A 14,568-nucleotide genomic window follows, 5' to 3' on the forward strand; every position below is an offset into this window, starting at 1 on the left:
TTGTTATGAGGCTCTTTTTCTGCCTTTTATATTTATCTTGTTAGTCTGAGTTAATCAGAGTGGTGTCTAGCCAGTTATTTTGGTTTCTTTAGACATTACTCCTTTCTTACAGTGACCATTTTTAATACATAGAATTTCCTTTTGTGGTCCTTTCAACCTACTTGACTTGCTTCCCTTTAGAGTATGGAGTACGTGGTCTGATTATGCTCTGCATTCCCTATCTAAGCTGACTTTCCAGGATGAATGTTAACTTTATCCAAAGATGCCTGTTCTTTCCATTTCACTAACCAGTTCCCTCTTGAGCATGAGCACTAGGTCCAGAATGTAGCAGTGTTGGTTGTCCTTCCATGGAAATGCTTTGGCAGATAGACAAATCAGAACATGATTGATATTAATTAATTAATTAATTAATTAATTAATTAATTTTTGACTGTGTTGGGTCCTCGTTGCTGCGTGCGGGCTTTCTCTAGCTGCAGCAAGTGGGGACTACTCTTCATTGTGGTGCGCGGGTTTCTCATTGTGGTGGCTTCTCTTGTGGTGGAGCACGGGCTCTGGGTGCATGGGCTTCAGTAGCTGTGGCTTGCAGGCTCTAGAGCGCAGGCTCAGTAGCTGTGGCGCATGAGCTTAGTTGCTCTGCGTTATGTGGGATCTTCCTGGACCAGGGATTGAACCCATGTCCCCTGCATTGGCAGGCGGATTCTTAACCACTGCACCACCAGGGAAGTCCCAGAACATGCTTTAAAAAGTGGTTTGATGACAAAGTATTTTAAAACTACTGTGGATTAAGAACATATACTAAATCCAGCAAAATGAGATTTTAAATTTGGAATAGGTAATTTATTAGGGAATGACTGATATGCTCAATTTGGATATTTTGGGGTATATAATAAGAAAGATCATGGATGACTGTATGTTATATGAAACAGTGGATAAATAAAACTCAGGTTTTCTTCTACTTCTGTCTTATGACTGGAGAAATGGAAGGACCCAGGTGGTTGTAATCTAGTGTTTATTTTCTAACTGTATGCAACTTTAATTAATGTTTTTGACCCATGTTCCTTCTTCTTATGAAAGGAGGAGTTTGAGTTTTTTTTTTTTTTTTTTTTTTTTTTTTTTTATTTTTTTTATTTTTTTTGAGTTTGAGTTTTAATTGATTCCTCCTCTCAGCTCTGTTAGTGATGCAATCTGGAAAAGGGAGTAATGCTTCTCCTTAAGTAAATCATTGTTCTTATTTTCAAATTAGAGAGTGGAAACACAGGAATGTGAAAGCTGTTTGTTTTTGTTTTGTGATAAATGGTTGCCTATTTCCGAAGTGGTTTATATTCTCTTTGCCAAGACGGACTCTCTACTATGGTGTCATCTATTCCTTTTTTTAATTGCTTTTTTGTGTTTCTTTTCAGATGGTCTCTTCCCATGGTGATGTCCATTTGCCACCGTGGCACTGGTATTGCCTTGAGTGCAGGTATGTATATGTGTTTTTATGCGCACGTGAACACACAAACACACACACACATACTGCTTTGAAAAACTTTTCTGTTTCTTTGGCTCTTGGCAATGCCTCCTTGGCAGTGCCTCCTCAGAAACTTGATTTAGAGAAAATGATAAGTCATTTAAACTTATTGTTTGTTCATTTCTTTAACAATTAATTATGAGTTCACACAGTGCTCAGGTTCTTTTCTTAGCCAATTTTTTTTCTTTTTTTAATTCTTTTTCTTATTTTTTCTTAGCCAATTTTTAAATCATCCCTAGCATGTCCTGATAGTATGTTTATTGACATTACAGAGAACAGATATACAAATATAATGGAGATAGACTGGCTGACTGACCAAACACAGTCCAAGATTAATCATCAACCTTATTCTTTCAGAAACTCAGTTTTAGCACCCAGTTTTCATCACCTAGAATTGATCAGATGCAAAAACATTAACTCATTCTCCAATCTCAAAAAATCTTGGTTACAAATCAGAATGTCTATTTATTTATTTATATAATATGAAATACAGCTGCAGAGTGAGTCGTATGCTGGTCTTAGTGCATCCTTTTCAGGTAGTAAGGTTTATTACAGGTAGGATGTACAGATTATAGTCAGGTTTCTGGAGTCTGATGGATCTTTCCACAGTAGGAAAGTACCTTATGAGAGGATCAGCTGTATTTTAAAAGTTTTCTCTGGCTAGTGCTGGAGACATGGACGTATTTTTGTTTTTCATAATATCCTTTGGGCCCCCTCCTAGGCTTCCGTAGAGTATGTTTTCACTGAAGTGGTCATCAACAGGACTAGTGGCTCAAATATAGGGATCCTGTATTTAGGGAGCTGCTGCTGAGACATTGGAGGAATTACCCAAAACTAAGTCTCTGCTATTAACAATTAGATTAGTTTTGTTGGTAAGCAAGTAAAGATAGGAACTCCTATCTAAGATCCGATGTTATCATTCCTTTGTTACCATTCCTTAGGTTATTATATAACTTGTAATTATTTTGTTTGCTTAGTTTTTATAAATCTGTCTCTTTTATTAGGCTGTCAATTCTTCATAGAGTAGGAACTGCATCTATCTTATTTACTTTTCATATCCTCTAGCACTCAGTAGATGCTTAGTAAATCTTTATTTACTAAATGAGTACAACCATGTAAATCACTTTGCTCATAGTGGTCATTTCAGATATGTTCGTTCCTTCTAACTTCTAATTAATCTCCTGTTATGCATTAGAAATTGGATAGTGATAATAATAGCCTCTACCCTCAAAGGTGAAAGAGTCTAAGGAGTAAGACAAATAAATATTTAGAATGCACTGTGATAACTTTTTAATAGAGGTATGAGATCCCAGTGGGGAGAACAACTCTGCAGGAATTGGAGAACTTGAAAGAAGGATGAGTAGGAGAATTCATGAAAAGGAGGTAGAGGAGGACTTTCCAATGGACAGACTACCTTATGCAAAGGCACAGGGTTTGGAAAGCATCCAGAGTCCTGGATAATGATAACTAGATCTGCTTGTTTAAGAGTTGTGTTATGGGAGAAGCAGCAAAAGATAAGGCTGGAAAGTGTGCCAGACAGTAAAGGACTTTGACTGCTGTGCTGAGAAGTTGGAACTTGATCCCGTAAACCATGGGAAGTCATAAAAGGTTCATGTTCTCACTTGTTTGGCCTAGACAAATCCATGATTAGGTATTTATTCAGACTATAGAGATTTTGTGGCCGATATATAAATTCTATAAAGCATGTTGAACTAAAAAAGCATGATGACACTAGTTTGACTTTATATAGAATTTATTGAGGAAGACCTTTACAAGCAGTCCTTTAAAAGGTGGAGAGAGAAGGCTAGTAACACTCTTTCATTGCTTAGATTCTGTAGGGATTAAAATACTCGTGATTTTTCATAGTGACAGACAGTATAAAAATCTAGGTGAAATTAGGTAAATTGCTTGAGAATGGCAGGTAGCTGAAGCTGCAATGTGAATGAGACTGGGAAAGGGTTATCAAGATGCAACATACAACAATAAAAAGAATGAGATTCAAAAAAGAAAATATGAGTACCAAACAACAGATATTTTAGAGGAATACAACTATAAATAAATTGTACAATTAACTTGAATGGGTAGAAGAATGGTCCTGAATGTTTTGGATAGTCTTTAAAAACAGGTTAGATTGGAGAATCAGAACTTCAGTGAAAGGTCACTTGACTGTATAGGCAAACCTACTGCTCAGGCAATCGTTTCTTTTCTAGAAAAGCCAAAGGACTTATAGATATATAAAGTAACTAATGGAACTCTGAAATGACTGTTTTTTTCGTCTGGGTTTTTCATGAGATGGGACCGGAGTTATTGATTCTCAAATGTGATGTGTTATACCCTGGTCATTCCCCACTGAGGCAGTTTAGAGAAAGAGAAAAGAGCACAAACTTTGGAGTTAGATCTGAGTTCAATTCCAACTCTGTCACTAACTAGCTACTGTATCATCACTTCTTTTTCTGGTTATAATAATGCCTAGTTAGGACTGTGAGAATTAAATTAAATATATAAAATTTGAGCTGTAAATCAGGGTTCCCATGACCCCTTCCTCAGGTTTGATAATTTGCTAGAAGAGCTCACCATAACTCAGGAAGACACTTTATTTAGACATACTGTTTTGTTTCTTTTTTTTTTTTTTTTTTGCCATGTGGCTTGTGGGACCTTAGTTCCCTGACCAGGGATTGAACCTGTGCCCCCTGCATTGGAAGTGTGGAGTCCTAACCACTGGACCGCCAGGGAAGTCCCAAGTCATACTGGTTTTTAAAATAAAGGATCAACTTCTTTATTTTATTTTATTTTTTAAACTTGCTTCAGAACTTTTTTTTTTTGGCTGCATTGGGTCTTCGTTGCTGCGCTCAGGCTTTCTCTAGTTGCGGTGAGTGGGAGCTACTCTTCGTTGCAGTGCATGTGCTTCTCATTACGGTGGCTTTTCTTGTTGCGGAGCTCGGGCTCTAGGAGCACAAGCTCAGTAGTTGTGGCGCACAGGCTTAGTTGCTCCCACATGCGGCATGTGGGATCTTCCTGGACCAGGGCTCGAACCCGTGTCCCCTGCATTGCAGGTGGATTCTTAACCACTGCGCCACCAGGGAAGTCCTCAACTCCTTTATTTAAAAAACCAAACAGAGGAGATACACAGGGCAAGGTATGGGGGAGCAGAGAGGGGAGTGTGTATGGAGCTTCCATGCCCTCTCTGGGCACACCACTCTCCCAGCACATCTTTGTGTTCAGTGACCTGGAAGCTGTCCGAGTCCTGTAGTTTAGGGGGTTTTATGGTGGCTTCATTGCCTAGGCAAGGTTGATTAAATCATTGGCCATTGGTGATTAGCTCAATCATCAGCCACTTCCAGGTGTGGTGGGGTTGGGGGAGGGAGGTGGACAGGGAACGGGAGGGGGAGGTATGGGACTAAAAGTCCCAATCCTCAAATCATGCCTTGGTCTTTTTGGCAGCTAGACCCCATCCTGAAGCTGTCTAGCCGCCCGCACCCGGCGTCCCGCCCAGCTACTAATTATCTCATTAGCATACAAAAAAACTTTCCTTTCACTCCAGAGATTACAAGGGTTTTAGGAGCTGTGTGCCAGGAACTGGGAAAAAGACCAAATACGTATTTCTTATTGTATCACATCTTCAAACAAGGAATATCAAGTTAATCAGAAGCGATTTTGGCCAAAGCTTTCCTTTTACAAATGAAAAGTATATGAGAAGAAATTAAATATGAAATTTCCTAAATCATCCTCTGATGTCTAGTGTACTGGGAGGCAGGAAATAGCCTCTCCTCCTAGAACCTGAGTGCCTGAGGAGGGACTCCTCTAACAGCCAAACAATTTAAATTATGAAAACAAAGCCACTGAAGCTGTCCCATCTAATCACTAAGAAAAATTAAATGGTGCTTTCACTTGGCTGCCAGGACCAATTTCGGCCTGCTCCTCTGCAGTTAAGTGCTACATACAGAACTGTGCGGATTGTCAGTAAGTCCTATTGCCACTTCCAGAAGCCATCATAAGTTCCTTCAGACACTTCTTCCCAGCAAGCCTCTGCAGATGTCACCGCAAAGAGAATGAAAACATCTAAAAGGGACTTGGTGGACCTGTCCAAATGATGCTTAAAACTCAGGTTGGCAGTACCTGATTGCTGTCTTAACTAAAGTGTTGTCAAACTAATCTCATCATATATTCTGCCTGTCTGCTTCCCTGCAGCCTTGTGGGGGGGGGGGTGGGGCGCGTGGCGGGCAGGAGTAGTCATGCCTTGAGGGAAAACAAAGCATTTCTGAGAAGCATTTTCTCTTCTGGTGACAATCAGTTTTTCCAGGTCATCCCCTCTTGACAATTCAAGGACCAAGACATGGAGTAGGAAGGGCTGAGAATGAGATTTTTAGCTACAAATGATCAGACATTTTCTGAGAGGTAAAAGATTAAATATTGCAACTATTAATGTAAATAATAATCACTACCAGGCCTGTATTAGGAACTTTATATATATGTATTTAATTTAATTCTCACAGTCCTAACTAGGCATTATTATAAGCAGAGAAGGGAGTGATGATATAGTAGCTAGTTAGTGACAGAACTGAACTCAGATCTGTCTTAACCAAAGTTTGTGCACTTTTCACTCTCTCTACACTGCCTCTGTCTGGAATGACTGGGATTCCTAACATATGACATATCACATTTGAGAATCAATAATTCATGTCCCATCTCACAAAAAGCCCAAGAGAATAAAACAGTAATTTCAGAGTTCTGTTAATTACTTTGTAAATCTGTAAGTCCTTTGGCTTTTCTAGAAACGAAGCTGACAGCCTGAGCAGTAGGTTTGCCTGGTCTCTCACTGAAGGTCTGATCCTCTAATCCGACTTGTGTGAAGGTCAGTGTGGAACAGGAAGTGAGGATGGTAATGTCCAATTTAATTTCTGAGGTTTGAGATGTACGATATCCAACAACATATTAGTAAGTAACCGTGGTTATTTAAGAATAAAATTTTTTTCTTTCCATTTACAAGGATATTTTTTTCAAATAGCTGCTAAATTATTAGGACATAAATATTTAAGTTGTTTGAATCTAACTACTTAATAAACAGAACTGTTAGGTTTTTCTTTTGGCTTAGGGGCATCATGAAAAAAATTCCTGAAAACACTGGTACCATGGAACTGAGATAGTTTGAGAAGGTTTGGGAGGAAAATATGACCCAAGAGCATTCAAGGATCTTTGACAGTCTGGATAGATAGGAAGCTAGACGATCACAGGAGCTCCCCATTATCCTCTGAATTTCAGTGCAAACCTGAAGTTCCGAAACCTCGACAGCCACACATATGCCTCAGATACCAGGCTCAGCTCTGATCTGTGCACCAAATGTGACAGCAGTCTAATAACTGAGTCCCAGGAATGGCCACTCAGCCACACTTACCTCTAGGAGACCAGACTCTGATGTGGCTGCCTCATCCTAGGGTGTGAACAGCATGTCTTCCTTCAGCCTTTGCTTCTCCTATGAATGCTATAAAATTCTGACGCATCTGAGGTTTCGTCAAAGAACTGGAAGCCATGGTAGTTATTCTCAGCACCAGCATTCTTCCAGACTGATGGAGAAATGGACAGTGCCCAAAAGTTTTTAATTTTGATGAAGTCCAGTTTATTATTTTGTTGCTTCTGGTTTGGTGTCATATCTAAGAAACCACTGCTAATCCAAGGTCATAAAGATTTACTCCTTTGTTTTCTTGGTGTTATGGTTTTAGTTCTTACATTTAGGTCTCTGATCCATTTTGAGTTAAGTTTTTGTATGGTAGAGATTTGAGTGATTTAAAATTTTTTCTCATTCTTTTCCTTGGACTGAATGTACTGTTATTATTTTTTCTTACCGAGATGATGATATAGATGCAGCCAGAGGTGGCTTCTAAAATGGTGGGTGAAGTTTTTATAGAGAGAGATGTTGAAAGAAGGAGCAATATGCTAAAATATATGGCAAATTTAAGAGATTAGGGTCAGATTCCAAGTAGCGAATCTTTCACTGCAAATGTGAACATTAGTTTAAATCGTCCCCATTTTAAAATGGTTTAGAATTGTGTGAAGTCCTAGGGGCTGTCATAGAACCCAGTTTTATGTGTTACATTGGTTGTAGCTGGTGTGTAGCTGTGACGGGCTTACTTTGTTTCTCCTCAGGGGTCTCTCTTTTTGGCTTGTCAGCCCTCTTGGTCCCTGGGAGCTTTGAGTCTCATTTGGAACTTGTAAAGTCCCTGTGTTTGGGGCCAGCGCTGATCCACACAGCCAAATTTGCACTCGTCTTCCCTCTCACGTATCACACCTGGAATGGGATCCGACACTTGGTAAGTTAATTGTAGACTTGTGCATTTTCTGGGTGAAAGGAATGGAGAGCCTGGAAGGATTTTCTCTTTCCTGGTGTGGGTTTAGTGCTGTTCTTAAAGTTAGTTGTGCTGGACCTTTGTTCAAGGGCCTCTTGGGGAAAGCTAAACTAGATGCCCTGTGCGTTGCCAGGTAGCGCAGCTGGTGATGTAGCTGAGGCTGCACGTAGGCCTGGAAGATACTTGCAGGGTCTCAGTGAACTCTTTTAGTTTCGAGAGGGATGTTACTAAAAGAGACCCATGAAGCCAGGCCATACATCTGGCATAGAAGGCATATTTATCAGACAAATAATAGTTACTGCTTTCAGTCTAAACTTCCTATCAACACAGAGTGACAAATCTGGCTGGAGTCAAATATACTGACGTTTATTATCTTGATATTGGATTGTGTTAACTGCTTTTGTTTTTTGTTTGTTTTGAACTATTAGAGAGAATGGGGCCAACTTTAACAAGCACCTGGGTGCTAGGATCCCAATACTGAATTTAGGAATCTTTTGATAGCCTGAAATCTGACCATGTTGCTTCCTACATGACCTTGGGGTCAGTTCAAACTGGTGTCTCCTTCTCTTTATTAAGGAATTAAAGCTTAATGAAACCTGCCCCAGGTCAGAGATGAATCGCTCCTACAGCACTTTAAGATTTATATTTTGTGGTCTCCCTACCCCTAGTCTTGCTTCCTTTCCCAGGAAGATAATTACAGCTTCATTCTTTCTGGTTTTCCATTATTTCTCAACCTAAGCCATCTGTCAGTTGGATGCTCTTGCCTTAATTTGACCTTTCATAACTTCCACATCGGAGCCTAGAGATAAGCACTTTCTGAATTGTAGTCTGGTCCAATAGACAGTTTAATGGAATCAGAAAAGTGAGAGACTAGATGATCTACTAAATTAAGTGTATCTATCAACTGTTCCCTGGGGCAGTGTTCAGTTTGATTCAAAATGACTTTACTTCCCTCAGGAGGAGGGGATGGAGAGGGAGGGCAATTTCCATTAATGACTTCTTATTCCACAGAACAAAGCTCTCCAATGGAATCAGCTGATCAGCTTCCTTTGTTGGCATCCTGGCTCAGGCAGGGACTTGCCATATATTTGCTTTTGTCTCAGTATGGGGGGAGGGAAGGGGAAGAGATTTCATAAAATGTCAGAACTCAGTCAAGGCTTTTCTTAATCCCTTAAATCTGCTTTTGTTTGTTGTTTTAGCAAGTCCTGGCTCTGAGTGTGGGACAGGATTTTATCTGTTCTCTGTGACAGTCCATAGTTCTTGCACTCTGAGCTTGATAATTGCCTTGCCAGAAGATCTAGTGGGGGAGTGGAGGGTGGAATTGATATTAAGAGAGTAGGAAGTGACAAGGTCTCTGGTATGCTAGAGAATATTCCCCCATCACCACCACCCAGTAGGTCTCGATTTTTTGGTAAAACAATGTGCCTTTATAAGCAAAACGGCTTTTTGTGGAATCTGTTTGACTCCTAATCTTATCTAGGTAGAAGCTCTTTGGCAGCTGAGGTAGGGGCATCTTCTCATCTTGATTATTTTGGGAGCTCTCTAATTTTTCTCTGAAGCAATCCTAATTTATTCAGTTTTACATTCAGGGTATAGGTATATGTGTGTGTTGAGACAGTCATATGTGGAAAGTATGAAACCTGAAGACTCTACTTTTGCCTGAGGGGATCTTTTAGAGTACAATATGTTAATGTCCCTAGGGCACAAGAGAGTCTAGATCAGTATTTTTTAAATTGTGTTTTTTTGACTCAATGGGTAGAAAATCAATTTAGTGGATTGCTACCAACAACAACAAAAAAATTTAAATAGAATACAACATATAGAATATAACACACATGGTAATGATAAATATTGCTTATTGTTTCATGAACTTTTATATAGTATATATTTTATATATACACACACACAGACACACACATACATACACACACACACACACTGGGTACTAATTAAAAAGATATTTCTTAGTTGGGGGTGTGGGTGACAGTCAAAACAAAATTGAGAAATAATGTTCTAGACCCCAAAGAGTATTTTTTAAAAATATTGGTCCTGGACTTCCCTGGTGGCCCAGTGGTTAAGAATCCGCCTGCCAATGCAGGAGACACAGGTTCGAACCCTGGTCCAGGAAGATCCCACATGCTGCAGAGCAACTAAGCCTGAGCGCCACAACTACTGAGCCTGCGCTCTAGAGCCCATGAGCCACAACTACTGAGCCCTTGTGCCACAGTTACTGAAGTCCGCGTGCCTAGAGCCCGTGCTCCACAACAAGAGAAACCCCCGCTTGCTGCAACTAGAGAAAAGCCCGTGCGCAGCAATGAAGACCCAGTGCAGCCAAAAATAAATAAATAAATTTATTAAAAAAAAAATACTAGTCCTCTGATGGACAAATGTTCCTTCTCAAAGGGGATTCTGTGGTTGGCTATACCTAGGAAATCATGTATATTATATCCATTTTGGAGATTAACAGTGTGCATTAATAAATTGTTTGAGAAGTCTTGTAGTTATTAAACTTTTACCAAATTAATTTGACCACAGAACTTTTTTCCCCCATGTAATGCCTTTTAACATTCTGAGGAACTAGTTTTTGGAGAAACACACTTTGGGAAACACTGATCAGTTTTTTTGTCACGAGGGAAAGTTTTTATCTATTCATTCTGGAAGATCTTACGGGCTGAGGATGGATCCCTTTACTGTCATTGGGATAAGTGGGTGGTCGTTACTGTATTGTGGGTTTTGAGGAAAGTGAAGGTCAGGAATATGGGGAGAAGAGCTTTTCTCTAGAATCATGCTGAGAGGAATTGCCTGTTCCTAGGTGGAGTTTCTTTCTGAGAAAGGAGCTGTGAGAGTGACCAGGACCCTGATTGCTGAAAAAAAATTTTTTTTTCTTATTTCTACAGATGTGGGACCTAGGAAAAGGCCTGACGATTTCCCAGCTATACCAGTCTGGAGTGGTTGTCTTGGTTCTTACCGTGTTGTCCTCTGTAGGGCTGGCAGCCATGTGAAGAGCCGACGTTTCCAGCATCATCTTCCTACCAGTTATTGCATTGACCTATCTTCCTGTTTGTTACTCTTATCTTAGGCCATGGCAAAGTTATCTTGATTTGTTTAGACCCTTTTGTGCTTGCAGATCCCCTTGGAGCTCAGCAGTAAGAGTACCTTATAGAACCAGAGTAGTGGAAAAGGATCCAGTTTTCCCCTTATTTCTAAAGATGGAATGACTGTAAAAACTCCCTTTTCCTGCCCCCAGCTTGCAGCCTACTCTGGGCCTGGGAGCCCTCATTCTCTCTCCATATTAGGCCTTGATTTGTGCTGAGGGTCAGCTTTTGGCTCCTTCTTCCTAAGACAGTGGAAACAATGCCACTCTGTGGCCTCTGCCTTGGGGACTGGGAGTGGGGCTTGGGTTGCCACTGCCTGTGGGTTGCTGGCTTCAAGGACAATTCTGTTAATTGGTCAGAGCCCAGGGTCTTTAACACCCACACAGTGTGACTGAAAGAAGAGGGGTGGGGGTGGAGGGGAATTAGCCTGTCCCGGCTAGAGGGAGATGAAGAGAGTAAGTTGGCTCTTGGAGAACATGCTTTGGGCAGAAGAAGATATATAGCTTTTGATGCAAGGGGAAGATCCAGAAAACTATCATTGAACCTATTAAGGATTATTTCTCTTCCTTGCATTTCCAGAAAAACCAAGCCTCTTATTGTCATGTTTTCTAATCCAAATTCATGTGACAGCTTTTTCTGAAATGGAATTAAAATTATTATTTTGTCTTTGACTCTCCTTGATATCTTGAGAAACCAAGACAATGGTCATTGGGGAGGAGCCAATTTCCTCCCCCTCCCTCTGGTCTCAGGCGATTACATCCCCCAATCCGACCTTTCTCAGGAGGGAAACAGTTTGTCCTACAAGTGACCACTGGAAAAATTTTCAGGGAATCAAATGCAAGTAGCCAGGGTTTTAACATCTTGCCGAAACCTCAGGGAAGGAAGGAGCAAGAGAGAGGAAGTTAAGCATGTGGAGAGATTTTTGGTTTTTACAGGCTCCAAAATCCCACTGAGAACTGATTATTATAAGCCTTAAGGTACAGTTCAGCAAATTATGATCCAGTGGAACAATGGAGGGGACAGCCACGGGACTATGAATATGAACTAAGTATGTCCATTTGGGGAGAAAGGGAAGTAGAGGTAAGAAAGGAGAGATTGTTGGAAACCTGGCAAACATTTGTAGTTTAATGAGAAAACTTGCTACTTTTATAATCTATGTAGGCCAGGCTTTTGGGTCCCTAACTGCCTTGACAGGAGTGCTGCTTTGATAGTCTTTGGAAACTCTGGGGTGACAGATCTATCTTGCTGTCACTCTGAGTTTTTAGCCAACCAGTTAAAGCTGTGGGTTGGAGAGAAGTAACAGTGGCTGTAATTGGTGTCAGTTGGAGAGGAAGACCTTACTTAGTTGCCTCAACAGTCTTCATCCCAGCTCCCAAGTAGTCTTTGGCTTTAAGTGATGATCACTTCTCCCTTTTTGCTACACTGGCCCTGGGAAGTCTTTGTAGCCTTCCTCCAGCGTATACATATGTCCTCTGTACTTGTCCTTGGAGTTAGGCATATGTGTTTATCAGGGAACTATTGGGCACTGGAACTGGGAAAGGTTTGGCAAGGGCATTAAATTTAACAGCCAGTGCCAGGAAGATGCAGAATGGGGATAATGATAAACAAATTGGAGGCTGGGAAATAGATAAGGGATTTTTTTGGTGGCTTCTTATCATTCAGGTGATTGGGGTGGGGGGAGTGGCAGTGTGGTCATCATGTATGTTATTCTGTCCTAAATTTCTACTTGTTGTCTCCCTTTATTTTTCTTCTCTGTCTTCTAATCACTTCTATATCTTCAGTTTTCAAATTATATTTGTATTTTTGCTTGAGTTTTGCTTTTATAACTCTTTCTAATTTGTTTTCCCTGTGTGTTCTGTCATCAGATAATGAAGTGTTAGACAAGGATTGTGTCTTCTACTCTGGCTTTCTGTACCTTTTCTTCCCCACCTTCTCCAAATGCACACACACACACTCTACCCTAAATGATTGTACTTCTGACTTTGAAGTTGTAGTTCATGCTCAGGATGAAAAGTGAGCGAGTAGGGGTGACAGACTTGTTATTTGAGGTTTCTTTTGCTGTGATTCAGACCAGCTTCCTCCTGGTCATTTCTGGAAATGACTCAATCCTGGTAAAAATGTGTTCTACCCCCAAGCCACTGTCATGTTCTTTTCCCTGCTCTATTTCCTCCAACCCTCCTCCTAGTTATGGGTTAAAAGAGGCAGACATAGCAGGAGGGAAAAATCCAAATCAGTAGAAGATTCAACAAAGAATGTTTATTTTCCAAATTTGCCTTTATTCCCATCCATAATTTCCCTGACTGGGGGGTCTTGCTTACATCACTCAATCTCTAGACAGGTTTTCTTAGTGTGGTCCCTTAGTCCCTAATGGAGTTCCAGGTTTGCATTTCTGGACCTCGGCTAAATTAGGACCTGCACAGTGTTCTAGCATACATGGGCTTCCAGGTGGACTCTTTGGAGAGTTGGGTGGGCTTTGGGGACCCGGAGTGTGACCTTCAGAGGGGTGTGAGCTTTGGAGTTGATCTGGGGAATTGAGATTTGATTCTGGGGAGCTTAGGATTATGGTTGGACTTGGTGCTTGCTGTACAGTCTTTGTGATAGACTTCTCAAGTTTCTTCTGACTATCTGGATCACGGGGCTGTCAGGGGTGGAATAGAAGAGACAATTATGTTTCAGGTTAGGCCTAGATCATTCCCAATCCATCTCAGAATTCTAGATCCCTTTCTCCCCATTCCATGAACAAAAGGTCAGGTTTCAAATAAGAGTTAAATTTGATACTGTTAACTTCCCCTTGAGATCAGCTCATTTTGTACTGTGTGGAGGGGGTGTGAGTGGGAGGGTGTGGATAAGATGCCCTTAGCTTATCCCTTCAGGCCTCAGAGGTTGTTTAAGGACTAGACAGGGTAAGACAGAATTGGTTAGAGGTTCCCCCTGCTGGGATTGTGGTAGTATAACATTAGGCATTTTTGAGGTTGAAAAGAAGTGAAGACAACAGGATTGAGGTTAGATGGGAGGAAGAGATACCTTGCCTAAGATTTCAGGATGTAGCCCATTGGAGGCCTTGAGTAAATCAGGATTTTTCTGTATCCATTTGGTAAGGGAGGCAGCACCAGCAGCTGTACGGGAGGTCAGGGTCACCCGAGCAGGGGGTACCTTCAGAGGCATTTGCCAGGTGCCCATGAAGGAACCCCAAGGACTTGCCTAAAAGGAAAAATGGGATTCCTCAACAGGGCTTCTCACTCCCAGTAACTGACCTATTGGTGGGCCTTCTGTTTGTCTTATTTCCATCCTTTACCTTTGGGAATGCATCGTCATGAAACAAGAATGAAAGCATAATTTCCCCACTCTTCCTTTTCCCCCTCTCTCATTTAGGCTACCCTAATTTTTTCATCCCCTTATCTCTGCTGGCTTAAATTCCATATCCTTAGGTTAAGTTTGGCAGCGTACCCACTGCATAAATGTTATCACCTGAAGGTGTTCATTTTATACAGATCATTCATCAGCTTAAGGAATTCTGGGTGTTAAACACAACCCTGTTCTGTTGGATAAGCTGGCTGGAAGTTTGGGGGCACTCGTGTTACAGTGTGAATTAGATTGCACTTTAATTTCCCAAATAGTAGCT

The 14,568-nt window shown here is 40.9% G+C and overlaps 2 protein-coding genes across 2 annotated transcripts in view; one reads left to right on the forward strand and one right to left on the reverse strand.

Moving 5' to 3' along the window:
* The window catches only part of SDHC (succinate dehydrogenase complex subunit C), a 28,243-nt gene extending 16,626 nt beyond the window's left edge, over positions 1-11,617 (forward strand). Inside the window, exons 4-6 of the mRNA XM_059934959.1 lie at positions 1,401-1,462; positions 7,652-7,815; positions 10,749-11,617. Coding sequence (XP_059790942.1) covers positions 1,401-1,462; positions 7,652-7,815; positions 10,749-10,853 — 331 coding nt within the window. The 3' untranslated portion in view covers positions 10,854-11,617. The remainder of the gene's footprint in view (positions 1-1,400; positions 1,463-7,651; positions 7,816-10,748) is intronic.
* Positions 11,618-13,233: 1,616 nt separating this feature from the next.
* Positions 13,234-14,568, reverse strand: part of CFAP126 (cilia and flagella associated protein 126) — a 29,004-nt gene continuing 27,669 nt past the window's right edge. Inside the window, exons 6-7 of the mRNA XM_059925484.1 lie at positions 13,971-14,147; positions 13,234-13,584 (exon numbers count right to left, since the gene is read on the reverse strand). Coding sequence (XP_059781467.1) covers positions 13,291-13,584; positions 13,971-14,147 — 471 coding nt within the window. The 3' untranslated portion in view covers positions 13,234-13,290. The remainder of the gene's footprint in view (positions 13,585-13,970; positions 14,148-14,568) is intronic.

The sequence above is a fragment of the Balaenoptera ricei genome, chromosome 1 (genome assembly GCF_028023285.1).
Source record: "Balaenoptera ricei isolate mBalRic1 chromosome 1, mBalRic1.hap2, whole genome shotgun sequence".
Taxonomy (NCBI): domain Eukaryota; kingdom Metazoa; phylum Chordata; class Mammalia; order Artiodactyla; family Balaenopteridae; genus Balaenoptera; species Balaenoptera ricei.